Source organism: Vulpes vulpes, chromosome 3 (assembly GCF_048418805.1).
Source record: "Vulpes vulpes isolate BD-2025 chromosome 3, VulVul3, whole genome shotgun sequence".
NCBI classification, from domain to species: domain Eukaryota; kingdom Metazoa; phylum Chordata; class Mammalia; order Carnivora; family Canidae; genus Vulpes; species Vulpes vulpes.
The window spans coordinates 145,363,782-145,384,356 of NC_132782.1; the positions used below are offsets into that span (position 1 = coordinate 145,363,782).

At 47.7% G+C, this 20,575-nt stretch overlaps 1 protein-coding gene across 8 annotated transcripts in view; it reads right to left on the bottom strand.

Moving 5' to 3' along the window:
* ST6GALNAC3 (ST6 N-acetylgalactosaminide alpha-2,6-sialyltransferase 3) overlaps positions 1-20,575 on the bottom strand; it is a 518,301-nt gene that overhangs the window by 457,965 nt on the left and 39,761 nt on the right. Inside the window, exon 2 of one of the 8 annotated variants that reach the window (XM_072754849.1) lies at positions 4,588-4,737. The exons of the other annotated variants lie outside the window; for them this stretch is intronic. Within the exon in view, the coding sequence (XP_072610950.1) occupies positions 4,588-4,596 (9 nt within the window). The 5' untranslated portion in view covers positions 4,597-4,737. The remainder of the gene's footprint in view (positions 1-4,587; positions 4,738-20,575) is intronic. 8 annotated transcript variants of the gene reach the window in all.

Sequence of the window (20,575 nt, forward strand, 5' to 3'; positions counted from 1 at the left end):
TTCTTCTTCTGGATGCTGCTTCCCAGAGCAAGAGTCATCAGAGAATCGGATCCTTTATGTGAACAAGGAGATGCTCACTTGATTTAGGGGTAAAAAAAAAAAAAATGTTCATCATGAAATGTATTCAATTATGTCTATAAGGGACATTCATTCCTCATCAAAGCAGGGGGAAAATGAAAGACTTTTCCCTTATGGGCACTACTTAACCAAGTTTCATGGTTAGTAATTAATGCCATTCGAAACAGGGGCCTAAGGTTAATGAGTGAGTGAAAGAGGCAAAGGAACGTAAGGCAGAGGCATTAAAGGGCACGGACAGAAAAAGTATCAAGAAAATAGACGTGTTTTTGTGTTGTTTCTCTTGAAATATTAGAAGTAACTTCCTTATCAGCAAGACTCTTGAGACAGACCTCTGAAAATGTCTTGCAAGGCAAAGAAAGGAGGCCCTACGCTACCCTACACTGGTTTTTTTTTTTTTGGGGGGGGGGGTTCCTATATTAACTTAAGCCTTGCAAATCCAATAAGATTTCCAGACAGAATCCCAGGAGACCTTGCTGTCTCCAACATCAGCAGGAAGATTTACACTAACCGAATATGGCTTTTCAGTGGGCCCCACTCAATTGGCTCCATCTGTCTAAATAGGATTCTAACCCAGAAACTGGGAATCAAAAGTGGGAAGCTAGTCTGGTGGGTGTCAGTGAACACTTCAGCACGGACACGAGTTGCATATCCTGACTGGTATTTAAAAATACACCGGGATGAAGCAGATCTTGGTGTTAAAGAGAAAGCAAACAAACAAAAAGGCATCATCCCGCAGACCCACAAAATGGGAGAAGACGCTAGAGGCAGTCAACAACAAAGATCTTGAACCCGGCTACAAAAGAGTCTGCTGTTTGCTGATGGGAAACACATGGCTTGTCGTTCAGAGGTACACGCTTCTGATCTTCTGAGTGTATTCTAGGTACTAAAAAAGACGACAAAGGATGCTTTGTGGCTCTTTCCAGATGGACCACAGAATCTCGCCCTGCAGGTCGAAGGAGGTTCAATGTGAATCTGAGTCCCAAACAACCATTCGTATTCTAATCACAAGCTGCCAGTGTTCCATCCCCCTGTTGTATCTGTACCTAAACGTTTTCAAATCTTCAGGTCCTACCGAAGCCGTGAGCCAGCTGGGGGGATGCAGAGCAAAGGCAGTGCAAAAACAGCTCAGAAGGACGAGATGCTTTCCGCGTCTTCCAGCGGAGGGGGAGGCTCCGAGGGCAGGAAGCAGGACTGGACTGGCCACTAACTGGCTGATACCTCATACTCCTAAATCACATCTTCAAGGAGACACGAAACACCCAGTCCAGCAAGAAACAAAGCCCATTTCCCACATTTCAGCATCCCAGCCTCACACTTGGCCATCATTCCTTTCAACTGTCTAGAAGTTAAATACATTGTTCCAGGATTCGGGAGTGCTGCACAGCCAGAAGGGCATCGGCTCTCACAGAGATCTTGTCTCATGTACACCTCAGTTATAAAATGCTCCAAGTTTGCCACTGGGTCTTAGGAAGCTCAGGTGAAAGCAGGTCGGGAAAATGCCTGGTCACACAGGCACGCAAAACAAGGACTTTGAGTCATTAAGTGTGAACTCTCCTTCATGAGGTCTTTCACCAGTATGGGCCAGTTGACCATACTCATGGTTGGTAGATGGTCCCTGGGACCCTGGGCCTTCCCCCGATCCAGCAACTACACAGTGGATATTCGCTGGTGGAGCAGAACCCAGTCCAGGGTGGTGGCCAGCCGGCACTGTTCTGAGTGGCTGTGCTCTTACCCCACCCCCAGGCAAGGGGCCAAGGGATGAGAGCCCCACTTCCCCTTGCCATCCAATGTCCTAACTACCTCTAATAGCTGAATTCGTTATTCATTCACTCCACAGAGATTTCCTGAGGTTACAGTACGGGTTAGACATTGCACAGGATCCTTGTGATGCAGATAAACAAGGACAGGCTCTCTGATGCTCTGGTTTCACGGAATGCAGGGCAAGGAGAACCGGGTAAAGCAACAACTGCGGCCCGGCGTGACTGTCAGCACAGCAGTGGAGAGGAAGCCTGGAGCCCAGCGGGAGCACCCAACCTAAACAGAACCAGGGCCAAGCAAGGGTGGACTTGCAAGGCAGAGAGAGGCTCCAGTTTGGCTGGTGTGCAGGGAGCTGGGGCTGATGGAGGGGAGGGCGAGCAAGAGATGAGGCTGGAAGCACTGGCAGCAGCCAGAAAATGAGGGTCCTTGGAGGCCACGTAAAGGAGCAGGACTCGATCCTAAGAGCAAATATCTTTGTGCTCGAAAATGATCACAGCTGCACTGAAGGGAATGGCCAAGAGGAGAACAAAACTGGCAGCGATGAGGAGGGGAGCGGGGCAACTGAGGCAGACACAGAGTGAGAGATGGGGTCCTGAGCTAGAGCAGCAGAGAGTATGGAGAAGGGTACACTCAAAAGGATTTAGAAATCGAACTGACAAGGACCCGCACGCGGACTAGATGGAGGGATGCAAGAGCATCAAGGGTATTCTTGCCTGGGAAGGCTGACGGGGAAAGTGGGTGGAGGTTAGCACCATTCCCTAAGATCTGAAGACAAAACGGGTAAAACACACATTGGAGGAGGAAGAGTCTGGGTCCCACTGAGGGCATAATATAAGCTTTCGAGGTACCTACAGCGTCATCCTCCAGGAAGGGGCTGAGGTCATGACGTCAGAAGAGGGGATGAGGCAGGAGACACAAATCTGAGTGTCACCCATCCAAAGATGATAAACGAAGCCCACAAGCACGGATGGGATCCCTCCAGGACAGTGTGAAGCGAGAAGAGGAGGGGAGGGAGGTGGAGGGAAGGGAAGGAAGAGGCTGACGTCAGAACTGTGAGGTCACTACATTCAGGGCTGGGGGCACCTGCTGAGGCTCCTGGAGAAAGACCAGAAGATGAGGCAACACCAGCCAGGAGCCCCTCAGTGATCAACAGTCTCCATGACTATAACCTCAACAGGACCTGATTAGTGGGTCGGTCCAGGACCACAAAGGGGTGAGGAGGGGAGAGGAAATCCTGGGGGTGGGGGGTGGGGAACTAAACCCACTTGATGTTCAGCTCTAAGAATGGATGACAGCAAACCTTATCGGCTGCAAACCTTATTGGTCGGCTGCAAACCTTATTGGTCAAACAGGTTGAGGGACCATCCCAGAGAAATATAACGTCACCCACAAATCTAAGCCATGTTTGCCATTTTAAATTTCAAGTAGAGGGGATCCCTGGGTGGCTCAGCAGTTTCGCGCCTGCCTTTGGCCCAGGGCACGATCCTGGAGTCCCGGGATCGAGTCCCGTGCCGGGCTCCCTGCATGGAGCCTATTTCTCTCTCTGCCTCTCTCTCTCTCTATGTCTATCATAAATAAATAAAAATAAATCTTTAAAATAAATAATAAATAAATACATAAATTTCAAGTAGTTACATTAAAAAGTAAAAATAAAGAGAAGTCATTATTATTCTAATTATGCTCATACATATTTTATCTAACCTAATATATCCAAAATACTATCACTCACCAAGTAATCAATATAAAAAATTATTAATGAGACATTTTACTTTATTTTTTTGGTATTAAGTCTTTGAAATCTGGTGGGTACCTTACTCTTATAGCACATCTCATTGAGACTGACCACATTTCAAGTGCTCCGCAGTCACATGTAGCAGGCGGCTACTGTATTGGACAATGCAGGTGTACAGTTTGTAAGCGAACAACTTATTTTCCCCCAGTCTTATTTTTTTGAGATTTTATTTATTATTATTATTATTATTATTATTATTATTATTAAATTATTATTCTAATAATTTATTAGATTATTATTATGAATAAATGAGAGGCACAGAGAGAGAGGCAGAGACACAGGCAGAGGGAGAAGCAGGCTCCCCGTGGGGGCCCGATACGGGACTCGATCCCAGGACCCCGGGATCACGTCCTGAGGCAAAGGCAGATGCTCAACCGCTGAGCCACCCAGGTGCCCCTCCTCTAATTTTTTTTAGACAAATTTGAAAACCCCCGAAGAAGTATGTGACCAACAAGAGCTCTCTAAAAAGTCCAGGGAGCAAGCAGGCTCTCCAGTGCACGAGGGAGAACTGGGACAATGAGAGAGCCTTTTCTTGAACACTGTCACAAAAGGAAAAGAAGCTGGGGACAGGCCGACCTCGCGCTCATGGCTGAAGAGCATGGCAGCTGCTGTGAAGACCAGGGCTGGCTCCCTGTTAGGAATAAGTCAAAGCAGCATTTCATGGCAGTAGGTGGGGTAAGGCCTGTCGCCCTCCAGGGACGTGGGGGAGGGTGGCAACTGCCAGTGGAGAGAGGCCCCTCTGGGGCCCAGTCAATGCCAGCTAAAAGATCTCTATCTGGAGCTTCTCGAAGTCTTTTAGTCGTCTCTTTGCATCACCTTGAAGGGTGCGTGGGGTTTCCTCAACACGGGGGACACCAACGGGACTCCTGCTCTCTATCCGCACCCCATGAGCAGCAAGGCGGGCTCCGCAGGGGGGAAGGGCAGACAGGGGAGCCTCAAGTCTCCAGGCTCAGGCTCACCTGGTGCATCAGGAACCACCGCCAGGAGCCCAGCTCAATGTTGTTGGCCTCACTTTTCCAAATTTTGGACCTCACCGCTGTACCTGAGACCAAGAATGTGCCTTTCCTCTTTGGAGAATCCCAAATGCTGTTGGTGAGGAAGTCTCACCCCTGAGAGAGAAAAAAGGGCGAAATGTTGACACCTAAGCCTAGGGAACGGAAGCGCTATTAACCCTAAGAGTGGTTATAGAGTTAATGGACCAGGCTTTGAAGGCAAATCCAAATGCCACTGCTGACATCTGCCAGCTGCGTAACCTGGAGCAGATGACCTGACCTCTGCAAGAGTTTCCTTATCTGACAAATGGGGAGAATAATCAGGCCAACCTCATAGAGACCTGTGAGGGTTAAAGTGGGCCCATGCAGTAAACTAAGCATATTAGAAGTTCCAGTGAGTAGAACTGGGCCTGAGACATGCTAAGAAGGTATAGAAGTGGTTACTATTACTCATTACAGCGCTCTTGGGTGGTCCATAAGCGGCAGCTATTATTATTATTGCTCTTAAAATCTCCTTTTAAAGCTTACCTCCAGCTAGTACTTCATCCCGTTGGCTTTTGCTGTCAATGCCACCCTGCCGACCCACTACGTACCACACACACGAGCACAGTCCCACACTCACTGGACCCGAGGTCCCTCCCTGGGCAGCTGGGCTATTCCCACCCTTAGCTCAATGGTACTGCACGTAATAACCCCCTGCCTGTGGTTTGTCACGCTCCGCACAGTGCTGCTTCCTAAATACTAACATGTTGATCAATCACCCGGGGATCTGCCTAAAAGGCAGCTTTTGAGTCAGGAAATCCGGGGTGGAGCCTGAGTCTGCAGGTCCACGATGCCAGCAGCACCAATGGAGGCCACGCGCGTCTCTTAGTGTCTCCTGCCCTCACCTCAGTCCCTGGCTCATGGTGGATGCTCAACACACTCCGGCTGGACCAACTGGGAAGGATGCCACCCACTCCCGGAGCTCAGGCACCTGCTTCGTCGCTCACCCACACATCCAGAGTCTTGTGAGGTGCTCTGGGGTCAACTGGCTACCCTCAAGCATAATCACCTCCACCCTCCCCCCTATATTCACCCAGAAAAGATGCTTAGTCAGGAGCAGCTCTGGGGTGTGCGAGCACTACGTGCAGGGTCACCCTCTCTAACCAGGGGGTACCAATGTGTGCCCACAATGGCACGTGGGGCAGAGCTAGCCAAGGAAGCTCCCAAGGCGCCAGGCACGCTGGGAAATTCTCTGTGAACAGTTCGATGCTTCTGTGCTGTGGAGCGACAGGCCATTCACCCGTCTGCCTGTCCCCCTCGCGGCAGATACAGGGACACACGTGACCCACGCTGCCTGGTACTGGGGCAAGAGTCAAGAAAACCAGACTTTCTTGTTACAACAGCGTACTTGGCTTTGAGCACCTATGGTGATAAAACATAGGGGTGGGGAGAGCACACCTACCCAGACCCAGAAGCTTTCGGGGCACCGGGTGGCTCAGTCGGTTAAGGGGCTGGCTCTTGATTTTGGCTCAGGGCATGATCCCAGGGCCCTGGGATTCGGCATCGGGCTCCATGCTCAGCCGGGCGCCTGCTTCGGGATGCTCGTCTCCCTCTTCCCTTCCCCCTGCTTGTGTGCGTACACACTCTCTCTCTCCTTCTCTCTCTCTCTCTAAAATAAATAAATCTTAGAAGCGCCCCTCTTTCATTTCTGTAGTTATTAAATTCTTACTACACACAAGGCACCATACCAGGTTCTGAGAAAATGCAAAATTCTCTGCCCTCCTAGAACTACCCTCTCATGAAGAAAGACAGATGATATGCTTGCACACACACACACACACACACACACACACACTCTACTGCCAGGAATGCTAAGTGTTCAGATGGGAAAATAAAGCAGGACGCAAGAACAGTGTCAGGGCGGACAGGCTGACATGGAAGGCGGCGCTGAGCAGATAAAATTTCAGCAGAGACATGAAAGAAGGTTCAGAGTAAGCCACGCAGATTATCTGAGTGAAGAATGTTCCCGGCATGTTTAAGACCCAGCAGGAAATCTGGTGTGGCCAGAGGGCAATCAGTGGGGTCGGGGAGAGGGGCAGTGAGACAGGCAAGAGGGCCAGACAGTAGGGGCCCTAACCCATGGAAAGATCCTTCTGAGATATAAACGTGCATGGCTCCCGTGCGGAGGAGCAGCGGGCCCTAACCCAGACCTTAAAGGTCACGCCGGCTGCTATGAAGGGAACAGAGTGGGGAGGTCAGGTGGGTGTAGGGTGAGCGGACAGGCAGGGTCGGCATCAGCGGCCCAGGTGACAGGGCGTGTGGGCAAGGGCCGAGAGCAGAGAACCCAACGGGACTTGCTAATGGAACGGAGGGAAAAATAGAGGCAGGACCTTGGTTTGGGCCCTAGAACGTGGCGTGGGATGCAGAATAACGGCCCCCAAAGACATCCATGTCGTCTCCAAGCCGGTGAGTATGCTATCTTCTACGATTAAGGGGGCTTGCAAATGCAAATCGGGCATGGATCTGCAGTTGGACGGATTATCCTGGATTATCTGGGTAGGCCCAGGATCCTCGCAAGGGTCCCGATAAGAGGAAAATACAGGCAAGACGGTCAAGTCAAGGAAGGAGATGTGATGATCTAAACAGAGGTCAGAGTGATGCGGGGCAAGAATCTGTGGAATCTGAGCAGCCCCTGGAAGCTGGACAAGGCAAGGGAACGGATTTTTCCCCCTGGAGCCTCCAGAAGGAACGCAGCCCTGCCAACCCGTCTCAGGACTTCTGACCTACAGAACTGTGAAGCAATAAAATTTATGTTGCTGTAAGTTGGTGGTAATTTGTTTCAGCAGCAATAGGAAACCATTACACCTGAGTTCACCGCGATGGCTTTTATTGAGACAGAGAGCACTGGAGAAGCAGCAGGAATCAGGAGCTCTGGAGGTCACGCTGGATTTGAGGTGCCCATTATCTATCCAGGTGGAGAGGCCAAGCAGGGCGAGGATACCCGACCCTGCAGCTTCGAGGGAGATGTGACCTTGAGCAAGTCCCTTAATTTTTCTGAGCTTCAGTGTCTCCTGTAAAAAAGGATTTATATCTTCTTTATCTCAAGGATCAAAGGAGACATTTCATCCGACTGTTCAAAGTATGCCACTAACATAAGGCGTTTATTATTCCTAGAAAGGAGCCTCTAATCCAAAGGCAACGGGAGTCACTTTTGAGAGACTTTCTAAAGTCTTCCGTTTCCACAAAGATCATCATATCCCATCAAGCTCCACAGAATGCAGTGAGCGGTTCTCGGGGCAAAAAGTGGTCCCAAGTCTCCAGGAACCACCAGATGGGCCCGGGGCAGTCTCAGCCTCACCACGGCCACCACCTCTTACCCTCTTCCCAGATCCAGCCTTGCCCGCCGACTGCGACTGGCTCACACCCACTAGCCAAGGGATGAGATGTGTATTCTCTTTCCTGTTCCATGATTAGTGAGGTGGGTTTTTTTTTTTTAAAGATTTTATTTAATTTTTCATGAGAGAGGCAGAGACACAGGCTGAGGGAGAAGCAGGCTCCATGCAGGGAGCCCGATGCTAGACTTGATCCCAGGACCCTGGGAGCATGACCTGAGCCAAAGGCAGACACTCAACGACTGAGCCACCAGTTAACAGGCGTCCCAGTTAGTGAGCTTTAAAGAGTCTTGGAGCCCAAAGCATCCAAGCCCCCACCCAATGCAGGATCCACCTATTCACTCATCGCATGATAATTCGCCGAGCACTGGAGGAACCAGGCCCCGCCCTGGACGTATGGCCAGGCAGACGGGATCCAGGGCAGGGAGGTTCGCACAGAACCTGTTCCTCCTACAACCTCTCATCCGTGCTGGGCGAGAAGCGTTGGCTCTGCACAAGGCTCTGCAATCCTACAGATCCACCACTTCGGGTGCCCTGGGGCCAACTCCCAAACTTGTCTGCATCTCCGTTTCATCCCCTATAAAATAAGGATCAGGATCCCTGGAAAGCACTTAGCAGAGTGCTCAGTATTCATTAAGGGCCCGATGGCCGACCGCCTTGACTGGCATAGTTATTACTGTTCAAGTCCACCTCATTTTTTTTTTTAATAAACAGCCTAAAATATGTCTCCCTGAAATATCCAGTATGCCAGAGTAACTAAAATCGCTCCCTCTCCTGACAGCCCTAAAATACCTGAAGGCAGACTTTGTCACTCCTCTACATCTTTCAAGGGGAAATACACTGAATCCCATTACCACCCCTCACAGAACCCAAGTCCCAGGACCCCAGGACCCCAGGACCCTCTCCCAGCCTCACTGCCTGTCCTTACGTATGTTTGGCTACTACCCCCCTCTTTAAAAAAGGTCCCTCAACAGAACACGGTGGTCTGACCCATGTGAAGTAGAGCAGAACTGTTACGAAGAAATAGGTACCATTAAAGGACTTAATAACCAGTGTCTCAGTCACGTCACTCAGGAGCAGCGGCAGTTCCAAAGATCCGCTCTAGTGTGAAATTTCACTGAAGTGCACGTTGGGATGTTCCAGATGGTGCGCCTCGTGTTGGCCCCGAGGGCCCTGCATCTTTCTGCAAATAAAACTTGGGGATTCCCTCCTTGTCCTGAGGTGCAATAATGCCCACGACATGACCACAAACTCAAGGGCTTGTGAAAACTCAACACCAAGCAAGAGAAGACGCCTCAGTAAAACTGGCCTCACGTAAAAGGCTTTGCACAGGAAGCACGATCCTAATAGGAACGTGGTCCCTAATAGAATGGTGATCTGGGATAAACAAGGACCCAGATAAACATTTCCATGTTCACAACTTTGGAGGCTGGTGGTGGCCTCCAGTGTGTCTTTCATAAAGGTCACACCTCCTCTGTGTGCCCATCAACGTCGCTGAAGAATGCTCTAGGTCTTCCGCACGTGAAACAGCGCGGTGCAGAAAGGACTGAATTAAGAGACCGGTCCCTGAGACCCAGCTCGGCCAGGCACTGCTTAACCTTGAGAACCTGCCACTCTTCTGGGTCTCAGTCTCCCTGCCTATTAAATGAGAGGTTGGATGAAGTCAGGGCCTCTTAACCTACCACCCAAGGACGGATAGGTCAGGGGAGACGTTTATCCACCGAAGTTTTAAGGCTATGAATCAGCACATTTGGTAGGTAAAAGAGCCATTGCATTTAGCAAATTCTAGGCACGGTGGTAACTGCTTTAATATAATAATACCGAGAATAGCTAATCCTTACAAAGCTACTACGTGCTTTGGGGCACCTGTGCAGCTCAGTCAGTTCAGCATCTGACTTCGGCTCAGGTCCCGATCTCAGGATCCTGGGATGGAGCCCCACATGGGCCTCCCTGTTCAGCGGGGAGCCTGCCTCACCCTCTCCCTCGACCCTCCCCACCCCACTCGCGCTCACGCTCTCTCTCAAATAAATAAATAACACCTTTTTTTAAAGAAAAAGTTACTATCTGCTTTATAAATATTATTTTTCGGAATCGTAATATTCCTATGCACTAGGTCCTACGATTACGCCATTTGATGGATAAGAAAGTTGAGAGTTAGAAAGATCAGGTAACTTGTTGGAAGTCACCCAGCAAATAGCAACAGTAGAATTTCCACACAAGTCTGAATCCACCGAGCCTGTTCTTACCCAGATACCACGCTGCCTCCCAACCAGCTCAGTAACTAGGTAACGAGACTAATTGGATATCGCACCACAATGTGGAATTGTCTTTAATTTGCCCACTCTTCAGGCTAGCACTTTCTCAAATCTCAGCACTGGTTGGCAGGGACCGTTCATTCAAATTAGCAGGCCCAGAGGCCTAACTGGCGTGAGTGACCCTGCCATTAGCAAACCTGGTCTCTCCAAAAGCTGATGAGGCAGCAAAGACAAAATTAGGAAAATGCAGTTGGTCACACATATAAGTAAACCACGTTTTTAAAATTTATGCTAATACTATTGCTGTTTGCATCACCTTCAAGAAGAAATAAGACCTGAGTGGGTTATAAAGACTCAAATGAGAGAGAACGCCACAGGTAAAATTTCATTTCTTATGAAGTTTTTATAATCAAATCCATAAATTATCTCGTTAACTTGTTAAAGTATTTCTGCTTACGCAGCAAAGTTTCCCTGGGTCACATTTCCATTCTTGAGAAATGTTAGATGAATTTAACTTCTCCTGTTCCTTTATATCTTCAACAAAACTAGAGGATAATTGACTTTCCATGAATTAAGCTTTGAGGCTCATTTACAATCAGAAAATGGGCCTAAAGCAGAATCGTAATATAGGTCTATGAATATCTGCACACACAGAAAGAATAATTTTTTTCATTAATAACAGACACAAACTCTGGCTCATTTAAACAAAAAGTAGAGAGAGGAGATGTTTTTAGAGGAATACTATTATATTGTGGAATCCAAGGCTAAGATACATGCTGGAAAGATCAAGAACCAAGGCCTGGAGAATGTGGAAAACTAAAAAATATGTCCTGTCTGATTTCACCTTAAATTTAAATCCTCTCTGCGGATTTGCCTCATCCCCCATCTCTGTGCCTTGGACCACCCGACAGCACATGCCTCCAGCAGCGCTTCACTTCGCACGCAGGTCCTCTGTGGCAGCCACCGGGAGGAAAACTAACGTCCTCAATTGCAAACCCCAAGGAATCAAATAGGAAAAACCCCTGGGGGACCCCAGTGGGGAGATGCAGTCAGTTAAACATCCGAGGATTGGTTTGGGCTCAGGTCTTGATCTTGGGGTCCTGGGATCCAGTCCTGCGTCAGGCTTGTGCTCACTCAGAGAGGAGTCTGCTAGAGTTTTCTCTCTCCCTTCCCTCTGCCCACCCTGTGCACATGTGCGTGCACACTCTCTCTCAAATGTAAATAATTTTTTTTAAGATTTTATTTATTTATTCATAGAGACACACAGAGAGGGGCAGAGACATAGGAAGAGGGAGAAGCAGGCTCCATGCAGGGAGCCTGACATGGGACTCAATTCCAGGTCTCCAGGATCAGGCCCTGAGCTGAAGGCGGTGCTAAACCACTGAACCACCTGGGCTGCCCTCAAATGTAAATAAATTAAAAAAAAAAAAAAGAAGAAGAAGAAGGGAAGAGAAGAGAAGAGAGAGAAGAGGAGAGGAGAGGACAGGAGAAGAAAGAGAAGAGAAGAGAAGAGAAGAGAAGAGAAGAGAAGAGAAGAGAAGAGAAGAGAAGAGAAGAGAAAGGAAGGGAAAGGAAGGGAGAGAAAGAGAAAGAGAAAAAGAAAAAGAAAGAAAAAGAAAAAGAAAGAGAAAAAGAAAAAGAAAAAACAAAACCCTGGGCCAATCAGCTGTGGCTGGGACACAGAATAACCTGAGGCAACAAGTTGCTTCTATGGTCACCAAAGAGTAATAAAGAAGCAATTCCCAGAATTGGGAGAGGACTAAAAGAGAGGTGGTCAAGCTAGAGGTAAAGTGATGCATGTCCCCTACACATCCTGCCTGGGACACATCTTCCCCAGGTGAGTAGAAAGCTCCTCGCTTATAAAGAGTCCAGAGTCTCCCACGTGGCCCGGGGTCCTCAGGATCTAGCCCCCAACCTCCATTCAATGCTCCCCGGAGCACTCACCTTCCCCTGTGAGCTCTAGTCCCTGCATTTTCTAGTCATCTGTCTGAAAAGTCGCTCCTGCTCACTGCCAGGCCTCCGCACGTGGTCACCCGCACTCTGGCCCTCCCATCTAGCCTCCTCCCCTCAGCCTGTCTTCTCCCTAGATGACCTCGTGACACCCAGGCCAGACTACAGCACTGATCACACCCCCACCTGAAGGGCCATGGAGCTTTGGAGTTGACTTCTGTTTTCTCTCCTCCCATACTACGAGTGTAATAAGGGCAGAGAGCCTGTCCCCCCTGCTTGACTCTAACTCGGTAGCGCCTAGTACGGTGCCCTGCAATAGTAAACATGCCAAGAATATCACAATGCATATTTTTTGAGTGGAAGAAAAAAAATGAGCGAGTGAACCAGGCCACATCCTAAACTTTCGAATTTAATGGTATCCAAAAGGTAGGAGTGGCCTAGAATCAAATAAAGGCTTTCTCACACCTCATTTTCCAACTCAGAACACTTACGGAGACAGGAACCAATTGGCAGGTGATGGCTGGCAAGGGCAACCCCAGAGGCATAAGAGACGCTTTGTTACACCAAGGCAACCCTGAAAACAAAGTCAAACTGTGGTCCCCCAAGAAGGCCCGCACTCGAAGAAGCCAAGTACATGTTCCCGTCCCCAAGCCTTTTCTCAAAACAGGCGACTAGCCCCTCATCTGAAAACCAGAAATCCCAACATCAAGGCTCTTTTCAACCTAAAATCAAAAGACAGATTGCCAAAAGATCATTGCTTAAGACCCACAGCCCCTGTCAAATGTAAATGACTCCTTCTGTGGTTTTAATACTAAGTGTGGCTTTGGAATACGATTGGCATGTAGTAAATTTAAATTCTTTCCCTTTTAACTGACATGAAAGAGAAAAGTACAGCTACCCCAAATCTGTCACGGATCACCGGGGGGTGAGGGGTAGCTACCCAGTTTACTTAGAGACACAGAAACATGAAAACCAAGCCTGAGCTCCAAAAGCCAACTTTCCACCATGACAGGGCCTGGAAATACATCCTGAACCATAATACATCTCACAAGTGATCCTATAGTAGAAGCCTCGTTAATTTTCTTTTTTTTTTTTTTTTTTTTTTTTTGACAAAATAAAACCCAATTCTAAAGGGTGAAGAACAAAACACAAACTGTAATTATCCTACATGGAGCTCAAACTGCCATGTCAATGATGTGCCACCATGAGGACGGACTCTTCTCGCCCTCAACATGCTTCAGACTCTTTTTAGGATTCTCCTCTTCTAAGCAAGTTCTTAGGTCTAAGAAAGGAAACCTACCACTTTACCTACACTTCTCAATCTGTCTTGGTAGGTCTCCACTTCAGTGGCATAACTTTTTTTTCTTAAAAGCAATATAGAATACTTCATTATATTTGCTCCATTTTGGTAAGATTCACATTTCATCATCAGCGGGGGGAAAAAATAAGTTCTTGTAGAAGCTACAACACCAGAGAAAAATCAGAAAGAAGAAAATAAGCACCTCTCATCCCGTCACTCAGAGGTTTAGTTTATATTACTCCGGGCCTGGCACAGGACAGAAAGTTCCTGTTCTAGGAACGGGATTGATAACAGAGCACACTAGTAATGAATTTTAATTTTGATAAATGCTACAGAGAGAAAGTATAAGATTAGATACATGAAAACTATGATGGGACCCTCCACTCCATCACTAGTTAATAGTTTGAGATCTTCCTACATTTCTCAGAGCAATTGTGAAATATGCATACATTTTATCCACTTGGGATGGGATGGCGCACGCTCTTTGAGGATAGACATTCCATTTGTCATTTCCAAAGCTAACTTCCATAGACAAAGCAGTTGCTTGTCTCAGAATTTCCTTCAGAAATCCTAGAAAACAACAGCAGACGGGACAATTATCGGTGGGTTACAAATGGCCACAGATGAAACCAGGAAATGATGTGTTCCAGACCTCTCTGAAGCAGTCAACCTCCGGCCAAAAGGGGGCCATTGCTGAGGGTTGGATGAGGTACGATCACATCACCTCAGAGGTACGATCGAAAGCATGTAGGAACGCATCCAGATTCTTCTTCGACCTGCCAACGTCTTACACGTTTGTCAAAACTGCTCATCCACCATTACTACATCACAGATTTTCAGGTGAGACCCCATAATAACGTCACCTGGTAACTCCTTCACCCAATCTGCCCTCTCAATTTGGCTAGATCTTAAAAAACTCATCAGGGACACCCTCAACTCCATGCCCAACAGAAATACAAAAGTCTTACTAAGATTTCTGCAAATGTCTAGGTGAGGCTGTGTTCTCATTGCCAAACTTGGCCTACAAGGTTTTATTTCCATACCTACTATCTCCATGCCAATGCCGAAAAATCTAGACACAAAATCTCAATACTTGCCTCAGTGTCTACAAAATAATCCACTTAAAAACCATTTGAGAGTAAAATTAGAGTTGCTAAAGATCAGGAGGTCACAGAAACTAGATAGACAGCACACAGAAAAGCAAATTAAAATCCCACATTAGAGATTATGGTTCCTAATATCTCTAGGGTCTTCTTACTGGCCTTATAGAATACAGAGCACTCTGTCTTCACCATCTCTCCAAACTCTCTTTTCCCTCTTTTTGTCTCTGCTCTTCTATTTTCTTACCCCCTCTGCCCAGGGCAGAACAAAACATAACTCCCTTTCACGTTCTCATATTCATTTTTTTGAGATTTATGTATTTTGGGACACCTGGGTGGCTCAGGGGTTGAGCATCTGCCTTCACCCCAGGGCATGATCCCAGGGTCCTGGGATCGAGTCCCACGTGGAGCCTGCCTCTCCCTCTGTCTGTGTCTCTGACTCTCTCTCTCTCTCTCTCTCTGTCTCTCATGAATAAATAAATAAAATCTTTTTAAAAAAAAAAAGATTTACTTGCTTATTTTAGGGAGAGAGGGTACCCATGCAAGAGCAGGAGGAGGGGCAGAGGGAAAGAGACTCTCAAGCAGACTCCCCACTGAGCATCAAGCCCAATGCAGGGCTCGATCGTACGACCCTGAGATCATGCCCTGCGCCCAATCCACAGTTGGACGCTCAACCAACGGAGCCATCCAGGCACCCCAACTTTCTCATATTCAGAAGATTAGCCATCTCTCTGTGGCTTGGGCTCCTGCCCACTAACATTTTCACTACAGACTAATATTTTCAATGTTTTGCCACCAACTCCCAATGACTGATCATAGTATTTCCCCCAAATAAAGGCAGTTTCCTCCCCAAGGAAAAGTCTGGTGCCAGCTCTAAAGATTATAACATTTTCTCCATTTTGTATTGGTTTTGTGGGAACCAAAGATCACAATGAAGCAGCCTTGTTACTCTAAGACCACCCACTGGTGGGCACCTGTAACCTGTCTACACGTCTTGTCCCTTTGAGACTCGGCGTCCACTCCTCAGCCGCTCAGGTCCAAGGGGGCCCTTGGAGATCATCTAACACAACCGTTTGATCGTACAAGGGTGCAGTGAGCTCACTTTCCCAAACCCGCAGTGCGAACAGGGGCAAGCCTGAATTTTGCCAGGTCCCCATGCCTCCCGGACAGGGCTGTTTATGAGGCTCACACACGCTTCTGCGTTGCAGGCACAGCACTAACCCAGGCAGTTCACAAACAGGGCAAAGCATGAGCGTTTCAAGTCTATTCCTCAAATGTGCTCAGGTATTAGTTGCTACTACCTCTTCTATCGAGGAGACAAAGTCTTCCAATTCAAAATAAGGAGCAGCGCTCTAATTCCCCTGGGAGTATCAATAACCAGGTTTGCATTCACATTCAGGTGTAGCAGGGGTAGGTAACCAAGATCAGAATCTTTTCCGGAGCAAGATTGCGGGGAGGAGGGGATGTGGAGAATGTGAGGGCACTGAAAAAAATTTTAAACATTATAATGAGGCCCTTTGGGTGGAAGGTAGAGAAAGAGGAAGTGAGCCTGGGCAGTCCTGAGAGCTTCCGTCCAGACATCTGCACGCAAGCCAACGAACTACATTTCAATGCTGATTCCCAGCTCATTGCTGATCTTCATAGATGTGTCTTCGGATTTTTTAAATGACTGTGTAGGTTAGTACATTTCCAAATGCCCATTTTTCCCCCAGTGGAAACTTACCTTAATAATTTGTTAGCAGAGGAAACAATAGAGGTAAGGGCAACACGATCCCCTTCTACACTTAGGCTTGAAAGAACACACTCCCCGCCCGATTCTCGGCTGGGCTTTGCTTAACCTTCCTAGTCAGCTCCTACACATCGGGAGAAATTTCCCATCTCGGTTTTCAGGGAAGAATGACTTCATCCAAAGTGTGCCTGCAAGCCCAGGCTCTGCATGGTGCCCTGGCACGCAGGCGATGCCAGGACCGGGCAGTGCAGATGCAGCTTCAGTCTCTCCCCACTCGGCCCGACATGGGATCCTGCAGGGGCCACCCAGGCCACCGAGATATGTGGGTTCTCCAAAACGCCACCGTGCGACGGTCAGGCCCCAACCAGGACATACTGCCCAATGCACTGGAGTCACCAAAGACTTCAGGAAGGTGAAGACAGAGCTCGGCTTCTTTTCCTTTGGTCAAAACATTCCAGAATGAAGGTTTCTATAGAAAACTCTGGGGGATCCCTGGGTGGCTCAGAGGTTTAGCACCTGCCTTCAGCTTAGGGCATGATCCTGGAGTCCCAGGATCAAGTCCCACGTCGGGCTCCCTGCATGGAGCCTGCTTCTCCTTCTGCCTGTGTCTCTGCCTCTCTCTCTCTCTCTCTCATGAATAAATAAAAAAATCTTTAAAAAAAAAGAAAGAAAGAAAACTCTAGACGATGAACCCCTCTGACCAATTACGTCACTCCTCTTTTTTTTTCTTTATGTCACTGCTCTTAATAACAAATGACAAATGCCCAGCCTTTGGATTTGATGCCCTTCCCTCCACAGCTCAGTTTACAGGAGGCTTTGGTTTTCTGCATGGAAACACGACGCCATTCGAGCTTGAGAGTTCTCCCCTTACTCTTAATAGGCCAGGAGGCAGTGAGAGTCCGACCAGAAGGAAAGTCAGCACAAAATCTTATTCACTCTTTCGTGATTGGCCAACTTCTGTTGATGTTGACAGAACTCAGACACATCCAAGTCACCAACACAAACCACTACAGCAAATGAGGCCTGAGTTCTGTTTTCTCTTCCTGGATCTAGGACTCCAAGTTATGCGTGATTCCTTCCAGGAATGCAAAGCCTGCACCGACCTGTCAGAGGAACTATAAATCATCTAATTAACTAATATGAAAACAGAGTCAATGAAACCCCTCAGAGTGTGGCAGCTTTCTGATTAGCTGTCATATTGCTGTGAAGTAAAAAAAAAAAAAAAAAAAAAAAAAAACACACACACACACAGGGAAATGTTCATTTCTTTAGATGTGAAAATTTTCATTTTCTTCAGACATTATACACACACACACACACACACACACACTCACGTGTCTACAGACTGAAGGACTCAATGTACTGGTGTTTCTTTTCTCAAAGTTACCGAGCCTTTTGCAAATACCTAATCTACTATGCCTAACCGTTACTGAGATCTTTTCCACCCCTCCTGGGATCTTTATTTCAATCAAAGGATTTAAATTCCCTGTAAAATATTTTAGTGACCCTAGATAGGAAGGCTCAGAAAGTGGCCTGGATGAAGATGATGCCTTTGCTAAGGACACCTTTTTGGTCGTGAATAATTCTGCACGGCTCCTTTCTTTCTTTTCTAATCACCTTGTAAAGTTGCAGTGAGGAGCAAACAGAACTTGGCTGAATACAGTTCCATCCAAGAATCCGGGTCGAATCTCTATTTATAACGGAAAAGGCCTTGATTTAGAATAAGAACATGATTAAGCCAGAAACATGGTTCATCCCAAAGCTGGGGTTCTTAGCCAGGGGTCCTTAGATGGGCTTTAAAGGGCCCATGAACCCCCTCAAATTGAATGCAAAGCTATGTTATATATTCTGTGGATTTTTATGTCAAAAGAGTCCATAGCTTTTAGGAAAAGAGTCGGTCCATGTAATTTAGGGACGTTGGGGCACAGGCAGGAACTATTGAATAGATGAATAAATGGACTCAGGGAGAACAGCTTCAGACCACTGGAGTCCTGGTCTACCTTGATCAAATTCTTCTTCAGAAGCGCGTTAAAGAATGCTGGAAAGGAAACTGGACAGCAGGACATGTTCCTGCCCAATGCACAGGAGTCACCAAAGACTTCAGGAAGGTAAGTAAAGACAGAGCTTGGCTTCTTTACCTTTGGTCAAAACCAGGAGGAAAACCTTCTTTTCCTTCTGGTCATTCCAGAATGAAGGTTTCTATAGAAAACCTATTGAAAACCTATTGAACTAGTATCACACAGCCTAAGAGCCAGGCTTCGACCGAGTTGCTATCCTGTCCCCCAGGACTTTACTCTTCAGAATTCTCAACTCAGCCCAAATATGTAACTGAAATCATAGCTCTCGTTCACATTCTTGAAAATCACTCCAAGTGTTAGGGATCCGTAGCCAAGACACCAGTAGATGTAAATGTCTCTAGACCAAATGCCAGAATGTGAGCTCCAAGGGCGGTGGAAAGGCAGACGGTAGCAAATGGACAAAGCCAGTACACTGGGGGTACAGAAGGAGGAGGTGGACCAAAAAACCCAGAAGCTTCCTTTCTTCTCCACGTTGCATCTTCCCGTGAGTCTCCGCATGTGGACCACCCCCTCCGATCCACCTGCAGGACTCTGTGTAAACACCAGGCGAGCCAGGGAGCGGGACAAGAGGAAGGAGGTGCTCAGTCACCAAAAACGGTGCACACTGATTAATGGGAAAGGAAGTAGGAGCAAAAGGAAGCAAAAAGAAGCCTGTGCAAAGCAAGAATAATCAAGGAACAAGGATAGTATCACATACAAGGCAAGGAAATGATCATGGTATCAGAGAATAGGAGCAGGGTAAAGAACACATTCTCGGGATCCCTGGGTGGCTCAGCGGTTTAGCGCCTGCCTTTGGCCCGGGGCGTGATCCTGGAGTCCCGGGATCGAGTCCCACATCGGGCTCCCTGCATGGAGCCTGCTTCTCCCTCTGCCTGTCTCTGCCTCTCTCTCTGCATCTCTCATGAATAAATAAATAACATCTTTAAAACACACACACACACACACACACACCCCCTCTAGTATCAGACCAATCTGGGATTGAGAGCTGGCCATCCCTCCTCGGGCTGTGGCCTGGACAAGCTCCTGAGCCTGCCGGGGCTTCGATTCCTCCTCAGTGACATGGCTCCAAGGGGGTGGGCACACGAAGGTACGTGTGCGTGTCCCCTGCCAGCCGGGAAGGAAGGCCACTGGTTTATCCCCTTCAGCACACCGATTCCAGCCATTATTCTCTGTCCCAGGCATCTGCTGTTGTTGCTAAGAAGTCCACTCTCTCCCATCCAAACATTGACATATTCCTCATGTTTGAATTATGCATTGTTCTGCTTGCTTAATTCAAAAAGAAAAAGAAAAAAAAGGGGGGGGGTTGTGGCTACTGCTCTGCCTCAGCCCACCAGGTGACGTGACTCGTTCCGCGGCATTACCTGACTCACACACAGAGCCCTGAAGGCCATCAACAGGATCACGCGGGGACCCGGGTGTCCCAAGCACAAGGAACATAGCTGAGGTCAAAGCACAGGCTAAGACACGTCCGAGCGGTGTAGAGTAAGAAAGGCTATGGCAAAGGTCATTTTGTGGACTTTGCAAAACTCCCGCTGGCTGCCCCTCTTGCCCTAATCAACATTGTCCAGTTCATTTATGTAGGAGGGTCAGAGAGGAAACAGATATTTGTTCTGGAAGAGAACGACCTGTGAATAACAGATCAACCACCAACAATAATAACACCAATAACAGTAATAGCTAACACTCCATGGCGTTACACGAGGCTATAGGGCCCTCAAGAACAAGGACAGCATTCCTTTTTGCCAGGTACTTTTGTCTCAATCATTAAACTTTACTTACTGAAATGAATGATGGGAAGGGTCTATCTATCTCAATTACTGAAAAACCCAAATTATAGAAATGTACACAATGCAGTTATATCAGTCAGGATGCGTTCAAGTGCATGAGACAGAAAACCCAACTTAAACCGGCTCATAAAATAAAAGAAATTTATTAGCTCTTGTAATAAAAAAAAGTCCTGCAGTAGGACAGACTTTAGAGATGGTCTGATGAGTGCTCCAGCTCGGTGTTTTGGTAATTCCTTCACCTCTGCTCCCCTCCTTGTGTCTGCTTAATTCCTTGGCTGGCTTCCCTCATGGCAGCGAGATAGCTGCAGCAGCTCCAAGCCTCACATGGGCAGCCCAGACCATTTTGAGCAAAAATGGTTTTATCTCTTTCTCCGGCCATCAA